The 27,533-nt window shown below is 41.8% G+C and overlaps 1 protein-coding gene across 2 annotated transcripts in view; it reads right to left on the reverse strand.

The window, feature by feature from the left end:
- The window catches only part of USP34 (ubiquitin specific peptidase 34), a 109,276-nt gene that overhangs the window by 32,282 nt on the left and 49,461 nt on the right, over positions 1–27,533 (reverse strand). For both annotated transcript variants that reach the window (XM_083732932.1, XM_083732933.1), the window contains 28 exons: positions 27,034–27,129; positions 23,259–23,341; positions 22,403–22,557; positions 22,188–22,301; positions 21,064–21,163; positions 20,758–20,917; positions 20,217–20,343; positions 19,978–20,125; positions 19,456–19,556; positions 18,343–18,552; positions 17,316–17,441; positions 15,822–15,944; positions 15,646–15,729; positions 15,115–15,201; positions 14,638–14,838; positions 13,998–14,080; positions 12,966–13,006; positions 11,018–11,142; positions 10,232–10,384; positions 9,549–9,653; positions 8,566–8,621; positions 8,354–8,474; positions 7,970–8,153; positions 5,248–5,411; positions 3,864–3,929; positions 574–720; positions 401–457; positions 197–274 (listed from right to left, as the gene is read on the reverse strand). In XM_083732932.1, coding sequence (XP_083589058.1) covers positions 197–274; positions 401–457; positions 574–720; positions 3,864–3,929; positions 5,248–5,411; positions 7,970–8,153; positions 8,354–8,474; positions 8,566–8,621; positions 9,549–9,653; positions 10,232–10,384; positions 11,018–11,142; positions 12,966–13,006; positions 13,998–14,080; positions 14,638–14,838; positions 15,115–15,201; positions 15,646–15,729; positions 15,822–15,944; positions 17,316–17,441; positions 18,343–18,552; positions 19,456–19,556; positions 19,978–20,125; positions 20,217–20,343; positions 20,758–20,917; positions 21,064–21,163; positions 22,188–22,301; positions 22,403–22,557; positions 23,259–23,341; positions 27,034–27,129 — 3,295 coding nt within the window. The remainder of the gene's footprint in view (positions 1–196; positions 275–400; positions 458–573; positions 721–3,863; positions 3,930–5,247; positions 5,412–7,969; positions 8,154–8,353; positions 8,475–8,565; positions 8,622–9,548; positions 9,654–10,231; positions 10,385–11,017; positions 11,143–12,965; positions 13,007–13,997; positions 14,081–14,637; positions 14,839–15,114; positions 15,202–15,645; positions 15,730–15,821; positions 15,945–17,315; positions 17,442–18,342; positions 18,553–19,455; positions 19,557–19,977; positions 20,126–20,216; positions 20,344–20,757; positions 20,918–21,063; positions 21,164–22,187; positions 22,302–22,402; positions 22,558–23,258; positions 23,342–27,033; positions 27,130–27,533) is intronic.

Consider the following 27,533-nt stretch of genomic DNA (forward strand, 5'->3'; position numbering starts at 1 on the left):
AGGACTTGCCCTGACAGAATGACTTAGTGCAATGCTGAATTATATTACTATAAGGAGGAGAGATTACTTAGTGGTTGAGTTACTAACAGTCAAATCAGGCAATACTGGGCTAGACAGATAATTAATTCTGCATTCAGTTGCTTCATATGTTTGCTTAACAGAGGCCGACAATCACTGCAGGTTCAGTACCACTTACATAAATATTCTTCATGTCTGCTACCTGGCATCTCACCGTGTAGAACTCTTCAGCAGTCTGGCTGACATGTTCACAGTCCTAACGAACAGTGGGTTTTTTTTAAAAAAAAGGATTAACAGGAATCAGTGAATTTATTCCTACTTGAAAAGCAACAGCTTAGGACTGGGGAGGGAAATTGGCAAGCAAAGTTAAGTAGCCACTCACCAAGGAAACAACATTGTTTGTGATAACACCTCCAAACAAGCTTTTCACCGTATTCTTCTGTGAATGAATGAATTTATTTCAGTCAAAAAAATAATTTACTTCAGTCGAGACAATAAAATAAATTGAAATCTGAGGCCTGGTTTAAAAAATAGTAGTAATTACGGACAGCTTACCAATTCTGGAGACATTTCTTCAATTTTTGTTATTAGATCTGTGAAGAATTCAGTCATGTCTTTTTGTTCACCGGTATTAAGTGGCTGTTTATCCATGGTGTAGGTTTTGCAGAACGGCCTTGGATTGTATGCTTTGCATTCACTTTCCTGTGTTGAAAACAGACAGACAGTCAGAAGCAGGCAAAAGAAGCAATTACATCTTTTAATCTTAAAAAGTAAGAACACACACAATAATTCTTGCAGATACAGATATCTTTGGATGCTTCTGTGCTAGCGGATTCAAGATAATCACATGCAGCTCTGAGCTTCAATAGAAGTGAAGGAGTAACTATGATTTCTGCAGCTCTGACATTGCACAGAAGGTTATTGAACTATTACAGGGCTGAAACGTGGAACATGCTCAAACAAACCTTCTGAAAGCTAAGAAGCTGCCTTATACAGAGTGAGACCATTAGACCAGTGTTGTTTATACTGATTGGGAGCAGCCCTTCATGGTTCCAGATAGGGAACATTCCCAGGCCTACCTAGAAATGCTAGGGATTGAATCTGGTATCTTCTGCCCGCAAAACACATGCTTTGCCATTGAGCTATGGCCCTTAGCCAAAATAAACCCCTTAGAGTTTCCTAAGAGTCAACACCTTCCATTCCAGCAGCCAGTGTTAGAGGAGAGGCTGGGATTAGGCTTACAATGCTGTATTTGTAATATCAAGATATTGTCTTGATATTATTTCAGACTATCATGTGGAGGACATTTCTTCTGGGAGCTAAGAAATGTTTTCTGCAACAGCTGAAATTCCATGATCAGAACACCAGGCAGACTCAAACACCTTATAAATAAATTGTGAGATGCAACAACATATTGAGTCAAATCAGAACTCATCATTTTCTCCGTATCTTGACTTCTCAATGAATCCCATCGTTTAGGGGCAAGAGCATGCATGGGTATTTTTTGGCAATGGAATTGGAACTCCAAGATCAGAATATTTAAAGAGACATTATCATAACATTCCAGAAGTGCAGTACCACTTATGGTGACTTAACTGCCATAAATTTGGGTCATGATTTAGTATATTTTCTTCATATACTAAAGCTGGGGGCTGCCAAGCTTTTTGAGGCAAAGGGCACATTTGGAATTTGGAGAAAGCATGGTGAATACCAGTCACAAAATGCCTCCATAAGGGTGTCACATAACACAAAATTGGGGCTGTGCCATAACATAAAATACACAGCCAGAATCTTATATGCTTAAAGCATGAGGAGGAGAAGAGAATTCCTGAATAGGGGCTTTCTGAACCTGAGAGGGTGTGCCAGTCCTCAACTTTGCCGTACCGTCCTCCTTACAAACACTTCAGGTAATGAGCTCCGCTAACCCAGAAGTAGATGCTCTTGGTTGCGAACTTTGCCCCAGGATGTGAGCGGAAGGCCCCATTAGCGAAAGCGTGCCTCATGTTAAGAACGGTTTCGGGTTAAGAACGGACCTCTGGTATGAATTAAGTTCGTAACCGGAGGTACCACTGTAGATGGTCAGAACTGATGGGGCAAGTTTCAGGTAACTCAGAATACTTGCTAAGAAAACTCAGAAAAGTGCTCTTTTGAAAAAGTGGGATGTTTGGATTTTGCATTAAGACTAGGCCTACCCCCCTTTATGGTGAATAGTGGAGGATTCAGATGAGCAAGAGGAGCCTCTCCAATGATGTATGTGAGGACGTTTAGATTTATCCTTGTAGGAAGGGATTCCGTAATTTTATTTTATTTTTTTGGCGGCACATCTTGATAAAAAAGGAGGGAAGGGAAACCAGCTTGCTCAGAGGCATTTTCCAACTCATGATACCCGCTCGCACTCTCTGTTGGCAAAGCGTTATAAAGCTTTCTGTTTCGGCTGCAAAAAATAGTGAGGCATTATTTAAACTCCTAGTGCTTGAGAAAGCTCCAACTGCAGTGTAGTCATCTGTCCTGGGACAGGACACACACAAGGGTAGCAGAAACAGCAGTACTAAGGAAAGAATATACCGTATTTTTCGCTCTATAACATGCACCTGACCATAACACGCACATCGTTTTTAGAGGAGGAAAACAAGGGAAAAAACATTCTGAATGAAACAGTGGATGTATCATTTTTGTGCTTCATGCTGCGGCCACAGACATGTGATCTGATGGTGAATTTGGGCTGACCCAATGCAAAGATCCTGAGGATCCATGTGGATCCATGCTTTGTAACCACGTTTTTGCACCATTGCAGCCCCAGGCAACAGTGGGTGTGTGATTTTTTGGGGGGCAGGCCTTAGCCATGGACATGCTATGTGCTCTGGTGGTGAATTTGGGCTGACCCAATGCAAAGATCCTGAGGATCCATGTGGATCCATGCTTTGTAACCACATTTTAAGTGGGAATGGAAGGAAAAACACAGAAGGGACAAGGAGCACAAGAGGGGTGTGCAGAGAAGCAGCTGGCTAAGAATGCAGGAGAGGGGTGTAACGGGAGGGAGGAAAGGAAGGCAAAAGTTTTCCTCCACCTACCCACCCAAGCCAGCCAGTGCTCTCTCTCTCTCTCTCTCTCTCTCTCTCTCTCTCTCTCTCTCTCCCTCCTGCATGTTTTCACAGAGAGGAATTAGAATGAAGGACGCTCTGCTTTCCCTTCTTCTTGCCTGGAGGGGAGGGGCTTTCCCTGCTCTTTGTTCCGTTTGAGCAGACACAGCAAGGAAACAGAGGTGGGTGGGCAGTAAGACCCTGAGGCAGAATGCAGGAAAGCAGCCGCTTCCTCTTTTCAGGTTTCCCTTCTCTGAGACGCCCGATTTGATTTTTGCCTCCATTTGCCCCAGTTGGCTCCAGGGACCACACATTCGCTCAATAACACACACCGACATTTCCCCTTCCTTTTTAGGAGAAAAAAATCTGTGTGCTATAGAGGGGAAAATACGGTATATAGCCCTACATACACAGCCATGAGCTATAAGAGAAGAACAGCCTCTGCCTGGGTGAAGGTAGGGTGAAACTGGAGGAAGTGCCAGAAGAGGACTAAAAAAAGAACCCTGTGATCCTTGGATGAAGGGCAGTATACAGATTTAATAAATAAATAAAAAAATAAAATAATAACTAAAACTTCAGACACATGTCTTCGCCTTGAGCAAATCAGATGGATGCCACCAACATAATGGATGTCTCTGAAGTTAAAACAGAAGAACCAATTATGCTCCACCACCGCAGCAGGCAGTCATAGACTAGCAGACCGCTATTAAGGTCATCAAATACAAAAGTAAACATTTATTTTCATAAGCGCTTTCCCAAACTTACCATTAGATGTGTAAACATTTTCTGAAGTTCTAAGAGGGTGGTCTTGTGCTTCATATCCTCGGAATACTTTTTAAAAAAGATGTAAGAGTGGGAAAAGGAATGTTATTTTGTGAAGTTTGTAGGTTATGAAAACAAACCTTTTCTTAAATTTGAAGTTGGATTACAGCATTACACAATGTAGCTGAATTAAAACTATTCCGGAAAAGCTAGACTTCATTTACTCGGTTGAATTTATGAAATAAACTAAATTAGGGAAATCAATTACTTATTTTAGGCTGGGGGAAGGGGAAGTTTATCTACTGACTTATTGCCTCAATGTATGCATACTGATGGGAATTCCCTCTATCTTCTTCTACAAGATAATACACTTTCCTTCTGCAGTTGACCCAGTGGCGGAGGAAGGGGGTGCGTAGGGGTGCGTGCAACCTACCCTGGGTGTCATCACTGAGGGGGGTGACCAAATGAGTTGTGTGTTGTTGTTTGTTGTTTTTTAAATGGGCTCACAAAACTTTTTAGGAGTGATGTGGTGGCTTAGGCACCTGCAGGTTCCGCGCTGCCTGAAACGGCAGCGTGGAACTTATGTCTGCCTACTGCTTCTCGCTCAGCCGCCCGACAGCTGAGAGGAAGGCGACTAGAGACTTCAAGCATTGGATAGGTTCGTCCCGCCCCTACAGGCGGATGGCCCCGCCCCGGCTGCAGGACACGCCCCCGCACCAAGCACCTGAATGGCTAGCTACGCCGCTGAGTTGACCAATTTCAGAAAACAAACACCCCCTTCAATTTTGGCCTCTGACTTGGTTACACTGAGGTCAGCACCAACCCTACAGTGCTAGATTCTGATGAGTAGACTTTGAAAGGGATAAATGTTACACTGAGCATATGAGCCAATCTATGCCACTGAAGTCTATTCTGATTGGCAGCTGCTCTTCAGGGTCTCAGGGCAAGCAGGAAGAAGAAGAATTTGGATTTGATATCCTGCTTTATCACTACCCGAAGGAGTCTCAAAGCAGCTAACATTCTCCTTTCCCTTCCTCCCCCACAGCAAACACTCTGTGAGGTGAGTGAGGCTGAGAGACTTCAGAGAAGTGTGACTAGCCCAAGGTCACCCAGCAGCTGCATGTGGAGGAGCGGGGAAGCGAACCCGGTTCCCCAGATTACAAGTCCACCGCTCTTAACCATTACACCACACTGGCTCTCAGGAGCCTTCACTAACACTGATACCCAAGATTCTTTTAACTGGGAAGACATTCTGCATGTTTTTCACCACTGAACAATATTGCTTAAGAACATTATTCACTGTAGTTAAATTAACTCTTTGCCAAATCACTACACCACCCCATCTAAAATGGAAAACTTGCTTCCTGTTGAACCAGGAAGGTCATACCTTTGCAGTGAAGATGGCTTGCCTGGCTTCCGGTATCATATACAGCTGCTGAATAGTTGATGCCAAGTAACACGTTGCTCCAAGGTTGGTTAGACCCACAAACCTGCACTCAGCTCTGACATCATCATGTGGCCAATAATCCCACTTGTAAGGTGCATGGGAAGCTGGAAGAAATGGCAATTTTATTTCTTAATACTGGGTTTCAAATAATTGTCTGCCTGATTGTTTGTGACAAGTCAGGATGGCCACTGATTGTCTCTTCTCCTAACCACACTATATTTGGAGTTATACAGTGGTACATTGATTTTCGAACGTCTCGGAAGTCGAACGTTTCAGTTTTCAAACATCGAAAACCCAGAAGTTAACTGCTTCAGTTTTTGAACGCTTTTCAGAAGTTGAATGTGCCATGTGACTTCAGTATTGAGTTTTCCATAAGTAACTGCTTAGGTTTTCAAACGTTTCGGGAGTCAAACAGTCTTCTGGAACAGATTACGTTCAAAAACCGAGGTACCACTGTATTTTGAAAGCTACCCAAGGAACCACATTTCTGCATTGTGCAGAAATTCAACACCACTTCTGCACTGCCTCTGGAATCAGCTCCCCTCTTTAAAGTAGGAAAAGCAAACAGCTCCAGTTTGTGTGAAGTGACTATGAGCACTCTGCTTCTTTGAAACACTAATATGAACCTTTCAGTGCAAGCAACTATAAAAGCCAGTAGGGATCAACTTGCTGGAGGGGTGAACCCAATGTTATATGCTGGCAACTACCCATCAGTGGAATATTGTGGACAGTTCCAGCCACCACAACTTGAAAAAGATACTGTAGTGTTGAAAAAGGCTCAGAAAAGGGCAAGCAAAATGGTGAAAGGGTGCAGCAAGTCCCCTATGAAGAAAGGTTGCAGTATTTGAGACTTTAGTCTGGAAGACAGAAGGTTATACGATTGCGCATGCCATGGAGGAAGTGAATAGAAACACATTTTCCCCTGCTCTCTCGTCAACACTTGTGGACTCCAATGAATGGCCTAGGACCTCGTACCTATGGGACCGCCTCTCCTGGTATGCCCCACGGAGGACCTTATGGTCCGCAAATAATAACATTTTGGAGGTCCTGAGCCTCAAGGAGATTAGACTGGCCTCGACTAGAGCCAGGGCCTTTTCGGCCATGGCCCCAGCCTGGTGGAACGCTCTGTCACAAGAGACCAGGGCCCTGCGGGATTTGACCTATTTCTGCAGGGCCTGCAAGACGGAGCTGTTTGGTTGGGGATCAGCCTGACTCCCCCTCGCCTTTCATAAGAACTTGCATGAAAGTGGCCTCCCAATTTCTCTCACAGGCCCATATAAGTTCAGCACAAACAGTTGCATCTGGTGAGAATTTAAGGTCCCCAACCTTAATCTGCAGGTTGCCATCTGATTAGATTTCATTCTGATCCTGTTCTGATTTTAGGATGTATTTTAACTGATTGTCTGATTTTATGTTTATGTGTTACACATTTGATGTTAGCTGCTCTGAGCCCGGTTTTGGCCGCGGAGGGCGGGGTATAAATAAAAACGATGATGATGATGATGAAGCTGAATGTTGGGAAAATTCAGGAGACATAAAGTAGTAGTAGTAGTAGTACCCTGAGTAGCACTGAGCTATGCAAATGGATAAAATTGATGGAAATTGCAGCCAGACAGGTTATAGCGAGTAACTGGAAAAATGCAGAAGAGCTGGGGGTGAACCAATGGAGGGGAAAAACTGAATAATATTATAATTTTAGAATATCTAACTGTGAAGATACATAGAATGAAAGGGTTTAAGGTCAGAGAGAAAGAGGAGGATTGGTTTGAGGAGATGTTGAATTATTTGAGTAGGTTTGAACAATTTGGGACAATTAAAATGTTAAAAGTTAAATAAACCTTGTGGAAGGAGGGGTGTTAAGGTATATAGAAGTGTACATATGGTTAATTTGAATATATTATTGAATATTATTGAATATGTATATTATTGAATATTGTACACCCAATGTATCAGTCACATGGGGTTTTGGTGGTTGGTAAAAAATAAGGACTTTTTCAAGTAGCAATTTAAACAATGGAACTCACTCCCGTAGGAGACAGCGATGGGTGCCAATTTAGATGGCTTTGAAAGACTAGACAAATTCACAGAGGACAAGGCTATCCATGGGTACTAGCCACAACAGCTATCCTCTGCCTCCATGGTCAGAGGCAGTAATGCTTCTGCAGTCATTTGCTGGAAACTAGAAGAGGGGAGAGGGCTCTTGGGAGCTGGTCTCGCTTGAGGGTTTCTCCACAGGCATCCGGTTGGCCACTGCAAGAACGGGATGCTGGGCCAGATGAGCCACTGGTCCGATCTCACAGGCTCTTCTTATGTTCAGATCCATTTACTGAGCCAAAAGAAGGCACTGAAATGAAAGCCAAATGGATGCTGGCACTGTTCTACTTTTGCTAATTAATACCGAACACGGGACAGGAGAACCACCAAGAAACTCCAGCATTTTCTCAGTTTGGCCAGAAAACGTCAGCAGCGAATAGCTCTCCTTAAAGAGCAAAAGCAAACAGATTTCTTGCTTGTTAAGGAAGGACTGGCTTCTCGCAAGGGGTGAGCGAAAAGGACACCGGAGCATTGTATCAATAAACATCCAAAAATTCAAAGGCAAGGAAAGACACTGAAAACACCCTACTCATTCTCAAATGCTGAGAAACTAACAAAAAATCCTTACATTGCATGTGCTGTGCCATAACCCAGTTGTGGAGCAGCCTGTAGTTCTCTACGGAACCTTTTACCATTTCCACCAACAGGTCGTAAGCAGCAGCCCTTGAAGAATGAGACTTGCACTTTGGCTGTTGACGGTCTTTTAGGCTTGGCAGCAAGAACAGAAGATTGAAGATGTCTCTGAGAAACTCCTGCAAAATGAGAGAAGTATAACAGCTAAGGTTATATTAATGACAATTTTGTGTGGTGCTCTACGGAGAAAGTCAGGCATTCAGAAGTTTCATGAAATCAATGGGGTTTACGGTGAAAATTTCCATTTAACAAGTATAACTTCTCTGGTTTGCCCACAAGGTTCTGAGCAAACTGGTGGGAGAGCAGGTCGAGTTCTTACCTGCCCTTCTCGGGAGAATTTAAAAGGCGGTTTGTGTTTGACTACGCTTGTTGCCAAGCGGAGCAGACCTGTAAGACCATCATCTTCTATGTTGCCATCTTGATGGTCAAGGATTTCTCTGCTGTAAAATGCAAATTGAGTGCCTGTCAGCTAAAACAAACACTCTTCTATTGAAAATACGCCCGAAGTGAACTAGCAAATTTAAAGCTTACCTTCGAATGCAATCTGCCAAATGTCTTGCTAAGGCATCTAAATCAAGCAATGTGGTCTAAAGAGAGAGAAAAATGTAGTTGTAAATATAAATAAATTGGTGGAATACACTGGTTGGGTTATGCAATAAAAAGGTACTATGTGCAATTTTAGTCTCACTCTTTACAAAGAAAATGATTTTTTTCCCTTTGAAAATAAAGCTACAGGGTGGTATCCAGTTTTTTCCTTTTTTAGGTAAACTGCTTTGAGGGTTTTTTTCCTCCCTACAATTAAGCAGTGTATAAATTTATGAAATAAATAAATAAACCAGGTGCACCCAGATTCCTGGGCAAGCCTAGTGGAAATTCAGAAATTCTTCCTTCGACCAGCAGGCCTCCAAAACAGTATGACACGCTTTTGAAATTCCTTTCATGCAACAGAGATCTGCTGTCTGGCACAGGGAGCTGTTGTGTAAGAAAAGCAAGCCGAAAGCTCTTTTGGACTGGAGAAACTAGTCATGCTGACGTTTGCCAAGCATTTTCTTAAGTAAGTCTTAGGTAAGCCTCCCCCCCCCCCCGATACTTACAATCTTAAGATTTATATCCAATTGGCTGCGCTCAAGCAATGAGTAGCTCTGACAAACGCAGTTGAATCCTGCTTGGTTGCAAACCAACAGTGGAGAGCCTTATCTGTCTTAAGCTTGCATGTATGAGAAGAAAAGTAGCAAGTTTTGTTTGCCTGAACTAAAAAGCCCAAACTCACTGGCCTTGTGTGTGTTGTGTGTATATAGACAGGTCCCATTCAGACTCCTGAAGAAAGCCATTTTTGTATGAATGTGCAAAGGAATGGGTCAACAGAACAGCTACGAGGACTGCATTTTTCAGTTCTTGAGGCTTCTTAACCCATGCTCCGAGTATAGTCAAACCTGCCTCCATTTCCAAGGAGCAAGGCTGCAGGGAGCAATTGGTGGTGGGGGGTTCTTTAATATAAAACCAATTGTACCTACCTGACTAGCATCTTTTACATGTATATTATCTATTAGTTTGCACAGCAACCAGAAATATTCCTTACAGCCAGACTGTAAGATAGGTTCTTCTTCATAATCTTCAATCTGAGGAAATAAAAGTTTGTGTTTTGTTTTATCTATTTTGATCCAAAAAACCACATTGAATATGATGAAGAGTTGGTCATGACTGGCCCTGATGGGCAGGGGTACCTTTACCTTTATACATAGCAGCATATAAGCAGAGGGGTGAAAGGGGATGAGGGGCATGTCAAGGGGAAACTGACTGCATCAACACATGACACTATAAACCTGGCAGTGACATCCACTGGCAGGATAGACAGTAACAGCATATGGGAAGGCAGGTAGAACAGAACTGATCTTACAGAGCTATGTGTAGGTCCACAAGTAAATGTTACAAACTGGAAAACCAGCCAAAGTCTTTTTAACGGCTGAACTAATCAAAATGCACAAACCATCAGGACTTGGGGAAAGTAGGCAGAGAAAAGCTTGCTCTTGCTCTAGCAACTGCTGCTAAACGCCCCCCCCCCCCAGATGCTGGACTCAAAAATCTGAGAACTGTGGATCAATTTAATTGGGAGAAATGTGTTTTTGTTTGCTACACAATACAAATGCCATACAAATAAAGCTGCTAAGCTTCTTGTTTGTTTTTGTTGTTGTTTTACCTTGATAGGCTTTAACGCCTGAGCATCAGGAAGAAACTTGAGCAACGTTGAAGCAGCCAGTAGCAGAAAAGATCTGTTTATTGAGTCTCCCCCATCCAAACCTGACAACGATAATTTATACAGGCCATTGCAGGACTCGTGACGAACTGCAGTCTGAAATGAAAAGAGATTGCCATAAAACGGAACCAATTTAAATGAAAACTTTTTTTAAAAAAAATCCTCTTTCCCTCTAGCATACTTATGAAAACTACTTTCGACATGTCTGTTTGTTGCTGGCATTCAGAAACTCATCACTTGTGCTAGTTTTATAGATGAGGGGAAAACCAAAGGCTTCCAACCAAGTTCTGAGAGCCAAAGTATCATGCAAATGGAGCAATTTATACTGAAAATCAATTTGCAACCTTGGTTTTGAAAGCTGAAGAGAGCGGCTACTTTATACCCTAGATGCACAATGAGGGCATTCAACAGGCTTAGGCAGCAATCCTATACATACTAATCTCAGAACACGTTTTATTAAACTCAGCAGATTTCACTTCTGAGTTCTACCCAACAAAGTCATAGCAAAGTAGGCCCAATGAAATCAATGGACTTAAGTTAGTCCAGTCAGTGGGTTAATTCTGAGTATGACATACTTGGCTACAACCCATTGAGTGGATATGCCTAAGAATATGTTGTTAATTAAAAAAAGCAAATGAGATATATGATGTTAAGACCTTTCAACTGAATTTGGCTCAAGGGTTTGTTAATGTAACTAGAATTATGTGTCCCCACACCCCTTAGGCTTACCTCAGGAATGAGAAGGGTGAGTTTCTTTAGCCAGTCTTGTAAATTATCGCTGTCTGCTAGGCTGGATTTCACCAAAGAGCAGCAGTGAGCCCAGCTCACTAAGAGCCACATTGAATAGTGAGTAACTAAAAAGGAAGAACCACATACAACTGTTATACATCACACACATACAACACCATTTCATTTATTTAAAGGCTAAGATCGTCACAATATATAAGAACAATTGACAGCACCTTATTTCCGATAAACTAAATCCAGATTAACACGCATTGCATAAGCTTTGATGGGTCAGCAAGATACAATTCTGCTTTTAATGAGGTGTGCATGCCCATATATTCCTATTATTTATTTTCCAAAACACTAGCCTGCCAAAGGGAAAAATAAGAAAGGTGGAGTCCTCTGAAACAGAGCTTCTGTATACAATATTTGTCATGTGTCTCCGCCTGCCCTGAGTAGAAGGAGGAGACAATCTATGCTTGGGTGTTCTCATTGCACTATGCTGAGAATGAAGATTTTGCTTAGATGGCTAAGCATGGCAAAAGGGTAAGGCACAAAACCAAGAAGAGGGAGGCATTAAGCTAACAGGAGGCCTGATAAGACATATGACACTTGCTAACTGCAAACACATGGACCAAAGCTTGGTGTGTATTTTCCCCTTTCTTCCAAGAAAGCCAGCTCCCAAAGTGCTGAATCCCACTTGACATTTTAGTGCTTGTGGGAAGAACCAGATTGTGCAAAGCCCTCATCATGGTAAAGTTACTGAATTATGGAAGCACTAACATCATTACTTCACAAAAGTCTCCACCTACCAATCTCAAGGTCTGGACAGTAAACAAAACACAAAAATCTACTGGAAGAACCGAGCTGCTACAAGAAAGCTTGCAGTTTCAAGCAAAAACCAAAGCTCTGAAGTGTGTTGCCACAGCTTTTGCCAATCTGTATACTGCAGGAATACAAAAAAACAGCTCCCTTGGCTAGATACACACTCTTATTCATCACAGTAAATTGAAACTCAGCATGACACTTATGTTCACATCTGAGCTGCAAGGCTGGCCTTCACAAAATTGAGGCATTCGTGCCTTCTTGATGGAACTAGCCTAGGAGTTCTTTCCAAGCCTCTTTGGAGCCAATTATTGTTCTCTCCTCCACAGAGCACAGAGAAAACATACAGCAGAAGCCCTTGTCAGGTCAGATAAACTATCAGGTGAACAAAGATGGCTCTGACACCCTACTATTCCTTGCTCACTATCCAAAGCGAGGGAAAGAAAAATGTTGTGGTCAGCTGCTTGTCCGTGCAACAGTAACACACCCACACACCTCAATTTTGCTGTTGCTTCAATGCAGGCAGGTCTGGAACTGCAGAACACTCCAGACAATGAAGAGCAAGCATGAAGTCACATGAACAACCCTGAGACTAAAGCAAGAGGGAGGAGCAGTCCACTCCTGGATAATCTCCATCTTTTAAGTTTCCTAATGGTGCATAATGCTCTATTCTGTGAGCTTTGCTTTCAAATTAATTTCCCCCCTCCACTCTTTTCCATATAGGAGGTTAGAAACCAGAACTAAGTTTGCCTTGAGAAGTGACATGGCTTTTAGATTACAAGCCTGAGGGCAGGCACTGTATTACTTCCTGATTTTATAAGCTGTTCTGGGCTTCTTTTCAGGTTAAAGAGCAGAGGGGAAAAAATGTTTATATAAAATAAACTGGAAATTGCTCAGAACAGCAAAAATAAATACTTCAACACAGCAGCTTTACTGCTCAAGTCTAATAATTGCTCTCCATAGCAAAGGTTTGTTGGTCAGCTCTACTGCATAGGGAAATCTTGTCTGAAATCCATTACTCATGATGACATGACATATACAATTAGCTATGAATCAGGAAAAAAGATTTTCAAGAATGAAGCTCTTATGGGTTTAGTAGCCTTCCTGTCTTCATTTATTCACTAACCTTCATGTCTTGACCTATGATCAGCTTGAGCTTTCAATACCCTGTATAGGAAGAAAAGCAAGTCAATAAGATCTTGGTGCAAAACTATTTTTTTAAAAAACCCTTCTGCAAAAATCAAGCAATGAAAAGTGATATTTCTTTTCACTCCTCAAAATATTACTCATTTGTTCTCAGTGGATTATTAAAATATTAAAATGCAATTTAGTATGGAGGGTTTTGTGCTCTGCTCCTAATTTTCCCCCAGGATGCTTTGTGCAATGAGACTAGCAGAGAACAAACTAAAATGCGGAATTTTTCATAACTATGCAAATGCAGGAACTAACTTAAATGCTGCAGTATTTCTAACATTAAATGAGGGGAAAGGGGGCATAATCTGAGGGCAAAGCAGAGGTCACACTGTGTGGCACTTTGTGCCAAGTTAGGAACGGCTGCTGGGAATAGACCTGATTTAGGCCCCCTGAGATACTCATGACAGGCAGATTCCTAACTTGGTGTGGGCTGTAACTCCCTTGAGGTCAGCTTACTTCTCCTTGGAGAAATATATTTAGCATGTCTGGAAAATAGCGGACCTGCTGCATCCTGTGCCAGCACAATGTGGGAACTGCCAGGACTCACACCAACAGGGATCAGGGCAAATGGAAAAGCCAAAGCAACCAGAATGATGCCCAACACCAATGGCATGCAATGCAGAATAGTGGCTAATGGGGCAGCTCTGGGCTAACCTAACGACCTTCTTTCAATCTCTCGAGGCCTCTGGGCCAGAATCAGGTCTTCTTTGGCCAGCCTTTGGGCACCAAGTAACAACCAAGGGGGCACGTGCAGTTGCTCACTTTTCCTTCAGCTCTTGAGGGCTGGTTTGCGGCTCAAGTTTGCAAAATACTGAACTCAAAAGACGCTTTAAAGAAAACCTAAACAGCTTCGTCTATTTGTAACTTCATAATCCTTTCTGAAACTGGGAAATCAGTATGATGCTTTAATGCAAATATGTATACTATAAATCTTACCAAAGATATTAAAAAAAGGTTATTGTACCTAGGCGCCAGGTTGTCATACGTATAGGCAACACACATAAGTCGCTGTATCAAACTGGTTCCCTGGACAAGTACAAGAAATACCTTTAAAAAAATTGAAGCCAAAAGAAAACAGTTAATGTAACTGCTATCTTAATATATAACATATTTCTTATGCTTTAAATCAAATCAGAAAAATAAATGTGCTGACTCTATGTATTGGAGTGATAAGCAAGATACCCTGAACTTCAGCCAGCCATCCAAGTACATTCAAATTTCCTATGTCTTAAGAAAGTATTTTCTAATCTGACTGGCAGTTGGATTGCCATCACATGCTGCCTCACTCTTTGGCACGCAAAGAGTGGGAGAAATTATAGTATTTGGACTGCTGGATAATGACAAGGAAGGAAAATGTTTTGAGGGGAGGGATTACAGACTGTATTGAAGTACTAACAAAAATCTCTCTTTTATTCTCTAGGTATGCAGTCTACAAACAAGTGGACTCTGTCTGTATGCCTGCGTCTGCATGCACACAATGTCTTTCTTAAGTCTTGGGAATGGAAGCCACATAGCTGAAGAATCCAAGACTGAAAGAATCAATATGCATCGGGATAAGCCAAGTTCAAAAAAGTTTATGTTGGAATTCTTTGTTCGTTTCTCACCTCTGTCAAGCGAGGTATATGCAGGCCTTTTGTGTGGTCTCCCGCAGTCTTGCGTGATTTCCCTGGCCAAGTTCTTTTCCTGTGGCTCTCTGCTACTCCAGACCAGGCAAAGACATCGTGATAAGCCAAATCCAGATCAGAAGGATCTACCGCAAACTGGCATATCAACTTCAGCAAACACGCAAGGCAGTCTAGTAGCCACTGCAAATAAGAAAAGTCTGGATTGGCTTGGCTTTCCTTTGCAATTTGTTCAGCTAACAGCAGGACATTTTAAAAGCAGCGCTACAGGAACACTGTAGAAATTCCCACGGCTCAAAGAGCCCCATACGCACTGCAGATCATAAAGCCCCGAGAACTTCGGAAAAGGACTCTGAAAATATACTCCACAGGCAGAAAACGGCTGACAGACAAGCTTCCAAAAGCACGCCTATGCAATGGTATCCCATCTTATGATTAAGAATCAGGCACGCCACCTACCACAGTCCATGATTCCTGCTCTTTAGGCTCTAGAATCCCAGAATTAAAGATTTCCAGGAGCTGCTGAAGCCCTCCAGAAGCAACAAACTACAAGCAGAATAAAAAAGTAGCAGTAAGAGCAAACGAAAACCCCAAACAACTTTGGTCGCAGGATACAAGTATATTTGTGTACATTACCGAGTAACTTTTTATTGACTCAAGAAAAAGAGTTCATGTTTCCTTTTAGTTTTACATGCTTTCAAAACTGCAATCCCACATTTGGTGTCTAAAATGGAAGCAGACCAAGATCTCTGCTATCTTGCTCTACTACCTTATTCTCTGTTAACTTGTAAAATACTCTACTGATAGGATCATTCACATAATACTTTCACATCACAGTTTCAGCAAGCAAGATGCTTGTTTGCAGCAAGCTAGACCTTTCTCTTAAAATTGTGCCTTCACTTATGCAAGTTCTGAAATGTCACACTAACATCAACAGAATAAAGATTATACATGCAATCACTGGAATAGCTTTCAATAGTAGTATCAAACCTTGCAGCTCCATGTGTTTTTACTGTTTTCTATTTGATCTTCACTCGAGTCATCAGAATCTGGATACAGATCACTGTAACTTCCCTAAAGTTAATGACAAGAACATTAGTATTACAAAAAATACACAGATTATAAAAGGCACTTCATGCTATGCATAGGAAAAAGAATGACACTACCGTGGATTCTCGCCTTATTCTTCTGTTGGGTTTTCCAAGAGCTTCAATTATTTCAAGGGCATACAAAAGTTTATGGGCACTTTTTATTCTCAAAAGATCTTTCCAGTTGAACCCATCATTACCCTTTTAAAAAAGACAGAAGAGTATAACTTGTAAGTGAAGAAATAAGCAACAACAGCATACCAGGTTAGAAACGATGAGCAGTAATTTGGATATAAGGTTTATTAACTATTCAGACTGAAAACTACTGATGTGGACAACATGAAACAAAGGTTCTTGGGTTGTGGTTTGGCGAGCGCTGGTGGGTTCTGGTTTTTGACCCTGAAGCTAAAGTGAAATCAAAAGAGGAAAATAATAATAACAATAATAATAACAATAATAATAATAATAATTTATTATTTATACCCCGCCCATCTGGCTGGGCCTCCCCAGCCACTCTGGGCGGCTTCCATAAAAACCAAAAATACAGTAAAATATCACACGTTAAAAACTTCCCTGAACAGGGCTGCCTTAAGATGTCTTTTGAATGTCAGGTAGTTGTTTATGCTGAAATTTATTCCATAAAACGTATTAACTGCTTGATTGTAATTAAAAACAAAAACAAAACAAAACCTCAAAGCAGTGGTAGTTTCTTTGTGGTTTCTACAGAAGAAGCAACCTGTTTTCAGTTTACTTTAAACAAAAAATTAAACTGAAACATAGCTTGTGTCTTCCGCAGTCTTGCAGGGAAAACTTCAAAGAAATACTCCACTATGTCCAGGGTTCTCCCCCACTCACACATACATTAGATCACGGCAATAGAGAACAACTTTGAAATATCCTCTCACATAGTGGCTGAAAGGTAAGAAAACACAGGGCTTTTACAGTAACTCAAAGAGAGGTATGTACAGTTCGGTGCAAGTGTTGCTATAATAAATCAACACAACCACCAAAACATAAAACTGCCTTCACCTGCTATCCCAGGATGTATTGTCAGTGGATCAATAAGAGCACTCAGCCATCGTTTCCTATAGCCTTTCTAGTGCAATTTCACTGAGCTTCAAAACTCCAAGCTGCTTTGGCCTGTAAGCATTTGTGAATGTTCTTGCACTTCTGGCATTTATAGTGTTAATATCTGGGTCAGAATAATTCATCATGCATGATACCATGTATGCACAACAGGAATCTCTGGTGCACTACCATGCAGGTACCTGATGCCACACCATGAATGAACATGCCAATTCAAATGAATGAACATGCCAATTCAAATGAATTTACACCTGAGCTGTTGTGACCATGCCAACAAAGCCAACACTCTCCTAGACGTGCTTCTGATACTTTTCGTGCCAATACCATTCAACTGGCATTGCCAGAGATGGCACACCAACCGTCATGGGAACTGGAACACGTGACACCAAAATGCCACCAAAACCAGAATGAATGAAGACGCCATAAGAGGCTACCAGCCCCATGTGTTGACAGATGCTAATATTTAAGGAGTGATTCTTCACTCACCTGTTCATCAGAAATATTTTGAAATGCCTGAAGCATATTGGGACATGTAGGCAGAAGCATCAACAACTCCCAAACTCGCCTGGAAAGGTTTTCTGCATGAAGGTGAAGTTCTTCACATTTTACACTCTGTGAACAAGCATACCAAATATCTCACGTTAAGTCATAATTAATTCAACTTAACTGAATCATGGGATATTTACAACCAAAGATGTAGGACTACATTCATTCATAACGCTATACCATGGCTTGAGAAGAGGAGGCATTAAAATGTGGGGTGGTCTGTGTGTGAGGGAGAGCTGAGAAAAGTAAGGAGGAGGATGGAGGAAAAGGTGGTGGTGAAAATGGGGGTGCAAAGCGGGTTGCAAAAAAGGAGAGGAGGCATGGGTAAGGGGGTGAAGGTGAAAAGAGGTGCAAAGCCAAGGTTACTGAATGAAAATGCGGCTTAAAAAGTGGGGTTGGAAAGGTGAACAGGGAGCTTAATTGTTACATGGGGTGGGGAGGTTAACGTGGGGAGAATGGCAGGGGGTTGGTGAGTGTAGCAAGTAGGCACAGTCCATAGTCCCTAAGAATTTGATTAAAATTACCGTATTTTTCACTCCATAAGACGCACTTTTTCCCTCCTAAAAAGTAAGGGGAAATGTGTGTGCATCTTATGGAGCGAATGCAGGCGGGAGGCTCTGCTCAGCGCTCCCTTTAAGGAGCCACATGGAGCGTGTGCGCGGCTCTTGGGGGCTTTTCCCCGAGGAGGGAGAAGGGCAGCCCATCAGTCCCTCCTCGGGAAAAGCCCCCAAGAGCCGCGCTCCCTTTAAAAAGCTCTTGGGGGCTTCTCCCTCCTTGGGGAAAAGCCTGCAAGCGCCGCACGCACACTCCATGTGGCTCGTGAAAGGGAGCGCTGAGCAGAGCCTGGGATGCACACAGGCTCTGCTCAGCGCTCCCTTTAAAGGATATTTTTTCCCTTGCATTCCTCCTCTAAAAACTAGGTGCGTCTTATGGTTAGGTATGTCTTATGGGGCGAAAAATACGGTACCTCGCTATCTTCCATAGCCACTTCAGCAGGAGGAGGTTTAAAGGAGGCAAGCATCTCCAGCAAATCAAACAGGGTGGTCAGATGAGGTTCTTGCAGGAGTAAGAGCATCGGAATGTTGTCCTTCTGAGGAGGTGGTAAGCAGGATGCGGGAAGCTGGACGCCTTCTCCCTTTCGCTCTCTCCGTGGAGCTCCCAAGGACACAAACACCATCTTAGAATAACAAGTAGGGATTTATTTGTAAGAAGAAGCATGTACTGTAATCAACATGTGCATAAGACAGCTTTTCGAAGACAACTGGCATCCCACCCACCAATGTGCACCAAGCGGTTTCAAGCACACTATCAAATGACACCCCAAAGTCTGCTTCTGTAGCTGAAGACAAAATGCACAAAACAGTCACCTGGCAAGGAACAAGTCCGTACGCCAGAGTGAGTCCTTAATGCCAATGATCTTAAAAGTGGTACTTTAAAGAATAATACAGCCACAAGAGAAGAAACAGTGGAAAGTGATTTTTTAATTATTAAAGAGATCAACTAAAAGCGTAACAGTGCCACTGAGAAAGGTGAAGCGGGTTGCGGCCCACCAACCCTGCAGTCTTAACAAAATTAATATGTATGACAATATTATAATACTTCCCTAGGGAAAGACATCTGGTGGTCTAAAAGGGTCTCTGCTCCTCCTTCGGATATATATGGCCAATAACATTTAAACCTTACTTAAAACCCCAAGGGAAGATACAACCCCCTCCTCAGTGCCCACATCTTGAAAACATGAGATAAAATTGCTTGCATCTTTTAAGTACTATGTTCATAATTACCTTACTTCAAAGCATGGCTTTCCCCCTCAAGGCAACCAAGTAGCAGCAATGCTCACTGCTGTATGAAGAACATTTCTATTTTACATGTGCATTAGCTGGAGAAGGAAACTAAATAGACTGCAACATTCCCCTGCTGTCTGCTTTAGATTTTAGGTTTCCAGAGACCTGTCTCTTGTTTTTGCTTATGAAACTCTGCATACCAGCATGTACATCAATGTTACTGTGGAAATGAAAACTATTACCAAGTGACAATGTAAAATGTTGTAAAATGACCTCTTTGTTATGTTTGTCACTACCTGCATATCTTTAAAACCCAATTCATGAAGAGTTTTTTCATCATAGTCAGTTGTTAGTTCATGTCCAGAAGAGATCATTCTCACAGGTCCCATGAGGCCACCTAAAGAAACAGCAAAACTTGCTTCACTATTTGAACATTGAAAAAAAGAAAATCAAGGGGGGAGTTTGATTTGGTTTTTATCTGAAATTAAAACACCAAAACTTCTGTTGGTGTTCATTCATGCAGGTCTGGACTTGGCTCATTTCCTTTATCAACACAGATTATTATTATTATTATTATTATTATTATTATTATTATTATTAAATAATAATAAAATACTAATTTGGAGAAAATATTTAAGAAAAACTAGCATTTGCAGAAGAAAAGCTAACCTTGGATGAACATTAAATTCTGTTAAAATTGAAGGAGAAACAAGGCCATCCACACAGCTATTTCCCTTAGTTGTCTTTATTTCAGAAGTACTCTAAATGAGGGGCAAATAAGCCAGGCTGAAGTTATGTCAACATGCTTTAAATCATACCTGGAAAATCTCCTTTCCGACTGCTTTGGCCAAACTCCTGCAGCTGAGCCTGTTGGTTTAGCTGCTCTTTCTGCAAATTCTCGTACCAATGTGTAACTTCGGCTCTCAGGTCAGCTACCTGATCACTGGGATACATTTCAATTGTCATCTGAAACATAACCAATTTGTTTAGCTGAGAATGGTGGGAAAGCAGGGACATAACACAATGCTCTTTTGGAAAACAACTTGCTAGACTGTACCTTGTCAGGAAGCCCAGCTGGCTGGCAAACAATTCTGAGAGGCAATGACTGTTTGTCACTCAAGGCTTTTAAATGGCTGCTGATGCCAGTGCCCTCAATTTGCCACTGTCTCAGATGATAAGCAAACCTGAGAAATAAATAATATTCATCATATAAAAAGGAAACTCACTGGCAATTTGCCAGTGTGGTGTAGTAGTTAAGAGCAGTGGACTCGTAATCTGGTGAGCTGTTCAAAAGAAAAGGATATTTACCATATGTTTGGCAGTGCCCAAACACTGATTATAATAGGAAAAAAATATCACTGGTTGTGAACTCTCTAGAATCCCTTTAACAATTTTATTTTCACAAAAGAATTATTTGATGAAGATACCAAAATAATAATGCACTTACTAACAGCAGCCCATATGACTGTATGTGACAACTGGGAAAAAGATAAACCACCATTAAATTCTATGAGGCTAGTACAAGTATCCTGTGTGATCCCATGAATATCATTAAACAGCAACTTTTATTAAATAAAATTACTATGGACATAGTTTACCTTCTCCGAAAAGCTTCTAAATGAGTCTTAAGCATCAGAAGTCCTCGTTCAATAATGGTGAGGCTGGAGTGAGAATCTTGCTCAAGATTACTGGATGCTATCATTAGGCTTTCCATGCACTTGCTAATAAATTCTTGCTCTTTCTCCAGACCTGTTTTACCTAAAATATGATTTACAAGGAAACGGTCCGTAAGCATGATGAAACCTATCTGTCCCCCTAAGAAAAAGAAAGTTGAAGTACGGTATCACTGATACACAACATCGGACTGAGCAATGCACAGTATCTTAAACTGAATTATATCATACCATTAATATAATAGGAGTTAATATACTGTATAGCTGCACGGCTCACATCTCCAGACTGTGCTCTTAAAGCAATACCCCAGAATTGGTCCATACCACACAACTGCAAAAAAGAAGTGAGAAACTGGGTTATTTATTTTATACGAATGACCACCTAATTGTTATCATGTCAATGCTGTGCTGTACAATATCATGTATCATCTATGTATTTTTCACAATATAGGCAACCCCTGTTTTAGGAGTGACCAATATGTACGCGATCGCACACAACACTGAACCCAGAAGTGACCTGGAAACGTCATAGAAGACTTCACTAAAAGGGTGGAGCAGGCTGTTTCAATTGCATGCAATTTCACAGACCACAATCCCCACACAAATTGGGGGTTGCCAGTACCGGTTAACAGAGGTGCTTTCTGCCTGTCCCTTGCCCCAATTTATTGGTGTACTGGTCAGACATGTTTGGAAGCAGTGCTAAGCTATGTTTTGTGATCTATGAAAGACTCTGGGTGACTCCTCCTCTAATACGGCTGTGCAGAGAAGAAGGTTAAAAACTGAAAGTTTCCTCACTGCAGTTTGGAATTATGTCAAAACCCATGCAGAGTGAGGTTAGTTTTAAGTTATGGTTCAACTTCCTTAGCAGCTCCACTCCCCCCTTTTCATAATCCTTGGCTTCAATTAACAGGAGTAAAAGAAAAATCCCAAATCAACTGGGCAGATTTCCGAAAACTGATTACCACCCTGTTTTCATGCAAAGGTCAATAGTAATCATCTAACTTCCCACCCACATTTCAACTCTTTTCATAGGCAAGATACAACTTCAGCCAGTTCCATACTAAAGGTATACAAACTGCTTTCTTCCAAAGAGAAGCAGCATCCTTAGTCCTCAAGAGACATAATTCCCATTTCAGTATCTCTGATAGTTACAAATCCCTTGTCAGATAAGCTGCTGCTTATCATCTGCAGAACAGGAAGTCGTAACACAGGAACACAGAAAGGTCAAACTGCATTTGCTAAATCGTACCGCTCAGCAAATATTCACTAAGTATACTAAATCTATCTCATGAAGAACTGTAGAGTTATGTAAAACTTTGAAAGAAGGGCAACAGCGATATAATACTCTCGCTTACCTCGGAGTTTGAACCGCCATCATATGCACTAGTAGCCAATCGAGCCAAGTTACATAAATGCTGAAACAAGTTTAATCCAGTCATACTAATGGTTTCGGGCTTTAGCTGAGGCATCTAAATAAAATAAAAGCATGTTTTGCTTCCATCAACATCAGCCTTGTTTTCAAAGAGGAAAGTTAATAGGTTTTGTATGTAAGAAGCTATTTCCCTTCTACCTTTTCTAAAAAAAGATGCTTGTAGGTTTCCATTCCCATGGCATGCTGGTCTTTGCTTCGCACTTGATTTAAGAACCAGTGCAGAGCATCGTCATAGCATTCCGAATCTTCGACTAAACAGTGCCATAGTATGTCTACTTGCTCCAGACTCAACCCTAGAGATTCAAAGCAACATATGACAACATCCTGGTAAAAGACAGCTAATTTATTTCCCCAAAAGTCCTTCCCACAGTAAACACAGCAAGGCAGCTTGATCCCACAAACGCCTGTCTGCTGGTTTGACCTGTATCATTGACAGAATTGAAACAGCACCGTCAGTCTCTCAAATCACACCAACCCGGAAGAGCCCTGACAGCGCTAAAGGGCTACACAGCTCATCGTCTCAAACTTATTAAATGGTATAACTCTAGAACTGGAAGGGAACCCAAGGGTCATCTAGCCCAAGCCCTTGTTATATAGGAATAAAAGCTTAAAAAATCCTGACAGATGGGCCAGCCAACCTTTTTAAAACCTCCAATGAAGGAGCGTCCATCACCTTTTGGGTTAGTCCATTCCACTGTCAAAAAGCTCCTACTGTCAGAAAGTTCTTCCTAATTTTACCCATTAGTTTCGGTCCCACACTCTGGGGCAGCAGAAAGCAAGCTTCCTCCATCTTCTATATTTCAGATATCTGAAGATGGCTACCAGACTCTTAGTATTCATTTTTATTTTAGTTTTAAAGAAAGAAGCCATTTCCTTTCTGTTTCCTCCCCTGTTCGTCTGGCTGATGTAACAATGGTATTTCTATTATACAGCGCCAGCAAATCAACCTCATTGTTTAAAAGAAAAAGTATGGGTACATATATTTAGAACTTACTGAAATGATCTGGTGATCCTAGAGTTGAAAAGACACATGTCAAAAACTGAAGGCGAACTTGAACTTCTGCGCTGTGGCTGTACCTATCATGGAAATTATTTGTTATTTCAGTACATCTTCAGTCATCAACAACTGTTTTGCCATTGTTTAAACCCTTTTTCATAACTGGGGTCAAACCACTCCAAAAAAGAATTGAACATATGTGTGGTACCCACTCTTCCACCATGCAGCATCAAACCTCCAGATATAAACCACGCAAGCCAAAGGCCTTTGTAGCAGACTTCTACAAAAAACAACAAACCCATATCGACACAAGAAATACAAAACAAACAAGGGGACACCCGAATACCCTGGCTAACACACCACCAGCTACATGCCTTCTTAAATAATCCAGTAGTTAGATCAACAGCCACTAGGCCCTTGACCACCTTCAAAAACTTTCTCCTATCAACAACGGGACATGGCAAGGGGCTGATATCCACAATATACAAAACACTGCTCCAAAGCCCCACAACCCCCCTTGGCGCAATCAATAAACAATGGGAAGACGACATAGGCTACAAAATCAACCCTACCCAATGGACTAGAATGTGGTCTAAACCTCCCTTTAAATCCATATCAGCAAAAAGAAAGGAACTCACTCTGAAACTCACTTACAGATGGTACCTAACACCATGGAAATTGGCTCTGATACGCCCAGGAGCTTTACCACCCCACCCCCTCTCTTTTCTTCCCAATTCTATACTGCATATAACACCAATGTCTCACAACAAATACAACTGATCTGTAGAAAACACAACCTGAAGAAAGAGACAATGCATATATGTGCTTTTGTAAACAAGGAAAATATTTAAATTTTTTAAATAAACAAACCCATATGTGTGGTATTTGTGCCTAAGTAAGGTCAATTCATTATGAAGGGTCTACATTGTAAAGGTAAAGGGACCCCTGACCATTAGGTCCAGTCGCAGACGACTCTGGGGTTGCAGCACTCATCTCGCTTTATTGGCTGAGGGAGCCGGCGTACAGCTTCCAGGTCATGTGGCCAGCATGACTAAGCCACTTCTGGTGAACCAGAGCAGTGCACGGAAACGTTGTTTACCTTCCCACCAGAGCAGTACCTATTTATCTACAGTGGTACCTCGGGTTAAGTACTTAATCCGTTCCAGAGGTCCGTACTTAACCTGAAACTGTTCTTAACCTGAAGCACCACTTTAGCTAATGGGGCCTTCTGCTGCCGCCGCACTGCTGGAGCACGATTTCTGTTCTTATCCTGAAGCAAAGCTCTTAACCTGAAGCACTATTTCGGGGTTAGCGGAGTCTGTAAGCTGAAGCGTATGTGACCTGAAGCGTATGTAACCCGAGGTACCACTGTACTTGCACTTTGACATGCTTTCGAACTGATAGGTGGGCAGAAGCTGGGATCGAGCAACAGAAGCTCACCCCGTCGTGGGGGTTCGAACCGCTGACCTTCTGATTAGCAAGCCCTAGGCTCTGTGGTTTAGACCACAGGACCACTCACGTCCACTCTGAGTAAAGCTTAAATCAAATACCACCCAGTTTCAAACATTTTCTTCTACCCCTGCCACGTCATCTACAACATATTCTGGGCGTTCCAATCCCCTAACCCTAACCCTCCAACTAACGGGTGCTTTTTATTTTATTTCACTGAGGGTTTTTACTTAATAGAAATTGGTATCAATTCAGCAGGGCTGGTTCAACCCTTAGGCGGAGTGAGGTGGTGCCCTGCCTGCTCCCCTTCCTCCACCACTGGCATCAGTGCTGATTTTAGCCCAAAATCGGCACTGGCAGTGGTGGGGAATTTCTCCCTAACACAGATCAGACATTCAGACTTTATAAAAGTTCCTCCACAGGTGAAGGAAGTGCTTGTCACCATCACCCCTCAATCACAAGGGTCACCAAACGAGTGACTAGGAGGTTCTAAGCAAGACCTCTGCGGGTGAGATGGCATCTGTACTCTTGGTCAATTTAAGATACAAACTGTGTACAAGCAAATTTAACAGACTCCGCTGCAAACAATTTTTTAAATATAATTTTGTTTAAAGATACGTTCTTGGAACTTTGAAGTGTCAGGCATAGCTCTAATGGCTTTAGCCCAAACGTAGCAGAGTTTTCCTGCACAGCGAAGAAGCTAGTTGAGGTGGAAATGACTTGTCAGCTAGACTCAGAATAACTATTTACAGGATTTATTAAAAGGAAAAAGAAACCAGCAGAGTTTCTGCATACAAAACAAAGCAAAATAAATCCTTTCTTTCTCTCTTTCTCTCTCTTTCTCTCTCTCTCAACCATACACAGCACTTCTTCTCCTAACACACCCACCTAACACAAACTGTGCTAGCATTCCTAGATAACAGAGTTGAGTGCTGGTCGTTAACCAATCAGAGTAAGTAGCTTCTAGGTCAAGCAGACCTTGGCTTTCTTCCAAGAGTAAATTGACACTGCCTTGAGTTAATTGTGTGAAGCCAGAATCTGTAAGTTTTCATGAGAATCAATTAACAGAAACTGAACAACGTATGAAAATATTAATCTACTTATTACTTTTTTAGCTTAGCTCATATGGCTTGGGATAGATAACAACGCTTATTAGGTAAGAAGAAGGGTTCCAAGTAAGAGTGCAACTTGTTCAACAAGGCCAAGGAGTCTTTAGCCTCAACTCAAACTAATATGACAAAACAGTTTTGGAACTACAAAAGCAGGGTGATTTTTTGTTGTTCAAAGTAAAGAATTCCCACTTGGCACTCCTAGAATAGCAGAACTCCAAAGCTAGTGAAACAAAACACTCCCTCTAAAACTAACACTTAACAAACATTAAAATTCCACTCCCACGTCATGTCAGCTCAGCTCAACATGGGCCTACTTTGGAACAGATTTCCCCTCAACCTTTTTCAGCTACCATCAGTCTTATGACAACCATCTCTACACCCACAAGCGCACCCTATAAAGCTGCTCTACATATCCATACATCTTTGCAGCAAAAGATGCTCACCCTTAACCCCTTTGCCACAAACAACCCTCCAACACAGACCCATTTTCACTGAGCGCCCAATGTTCAAAGTGAAAGAAAGCTCAGCAAGCATACATTAATGAAAAGCAAACCATTTCCCCCCCTCTTTTTTGCTGCTTAATATAGTAAGATGGTTATGGGAATGAGATAATAGTCACACACACATGGACTTGATGTACTTTCCTTTAGCCAAATGCCATCTCAAATCAGCTCAAAATAGGCCTTTACAAAAAGGCTTGTTATTCACAAGTGATAAAGGTAAAGGGACCCCTGACCATTAGGTCCAGTTGTGACCGACTCTGGGGTTGCGACGCTCATCTCGCTTTATTGGCTGAGGGAGCTGGTGTACAGCTTCCAGGTCATGTGGCCAGCAAGACTAAGCCGCTTCTGACGAACCAGAGCAGTGCACGGAAACACTGTTTACCTTCCCGCTGGAGCGGCACTTATTTATCTACTTGCACTTTGATGTGCTTTCGAACTGCTAGGTTGGCAGAAGCAGGGACTGAGCAACGGGAGCTCACCCCGTTGCAGGGATTCGAACCACCGACCTTCTGATCGGCAAGTGGGTCAAAGAAAATACTGATGAATATGAATATACATCAATAAATAAGGTGTAGAAAGGAATTTTGTTTGATCAGGAGCAAATTTCAACCATGTGAAGGTGGATTTTAACAAGCTTCAGATAAATGTTAAAAACATCAAAACCATAAACAGACAAGATACACCCCACCACTGCAACACCATACTTACAATGCATGTTTATGACGTCCTTCCCTGACAGCTTGAATGTAGTACACCAAATTATCAAAGAAGAGCTTCATCATATTAAGTTCTTTTTCGGCCCACCTGTTTCAATTTAAGAATCATTTGTCATTTCATATCCATATGTCTTGGGGGGAAATTGCATACAAACAAACGATGCAAACTATCTTTCAAAAAGCTAACTACAGAGCAATCCAACGCTCCTCATAATATTTCTCAACTCAAAGGTGGCTCAGAAATCTGCAACACGCATGACATAGTCACAAATAACTGAAAGGCAACTCATCCATTTGCTATAGCCCAGGATATCAGTGGAAGATTATGCTCAACATAGTTTATTTTGCCTGTCCTCATCAGAGCTTCCTGCTTCTTAGTCCAGTCTGATCTGAACACTTTTAGTATTTAAAAAGGATTAGCAGATTTAATATAAAGGAAGAATGTCCCAGATTGGGGAACGACAAGTCCAGCATCATATCTGGCCATCTTGA

Source organism: Podarcis gaigeae, assembly GCF_964106915.1.
Source record: "Podarcis gaigeae genome assembly, chromosome: 3".
In the NCBI taxonomy this organism is placed as follows: domain Eukaryota; kingdom Metazoa; phylum Chordata; class Lepidosauria; order Squamata; family Lacertidae; genus Podarcis; species Podarcis gaigeae.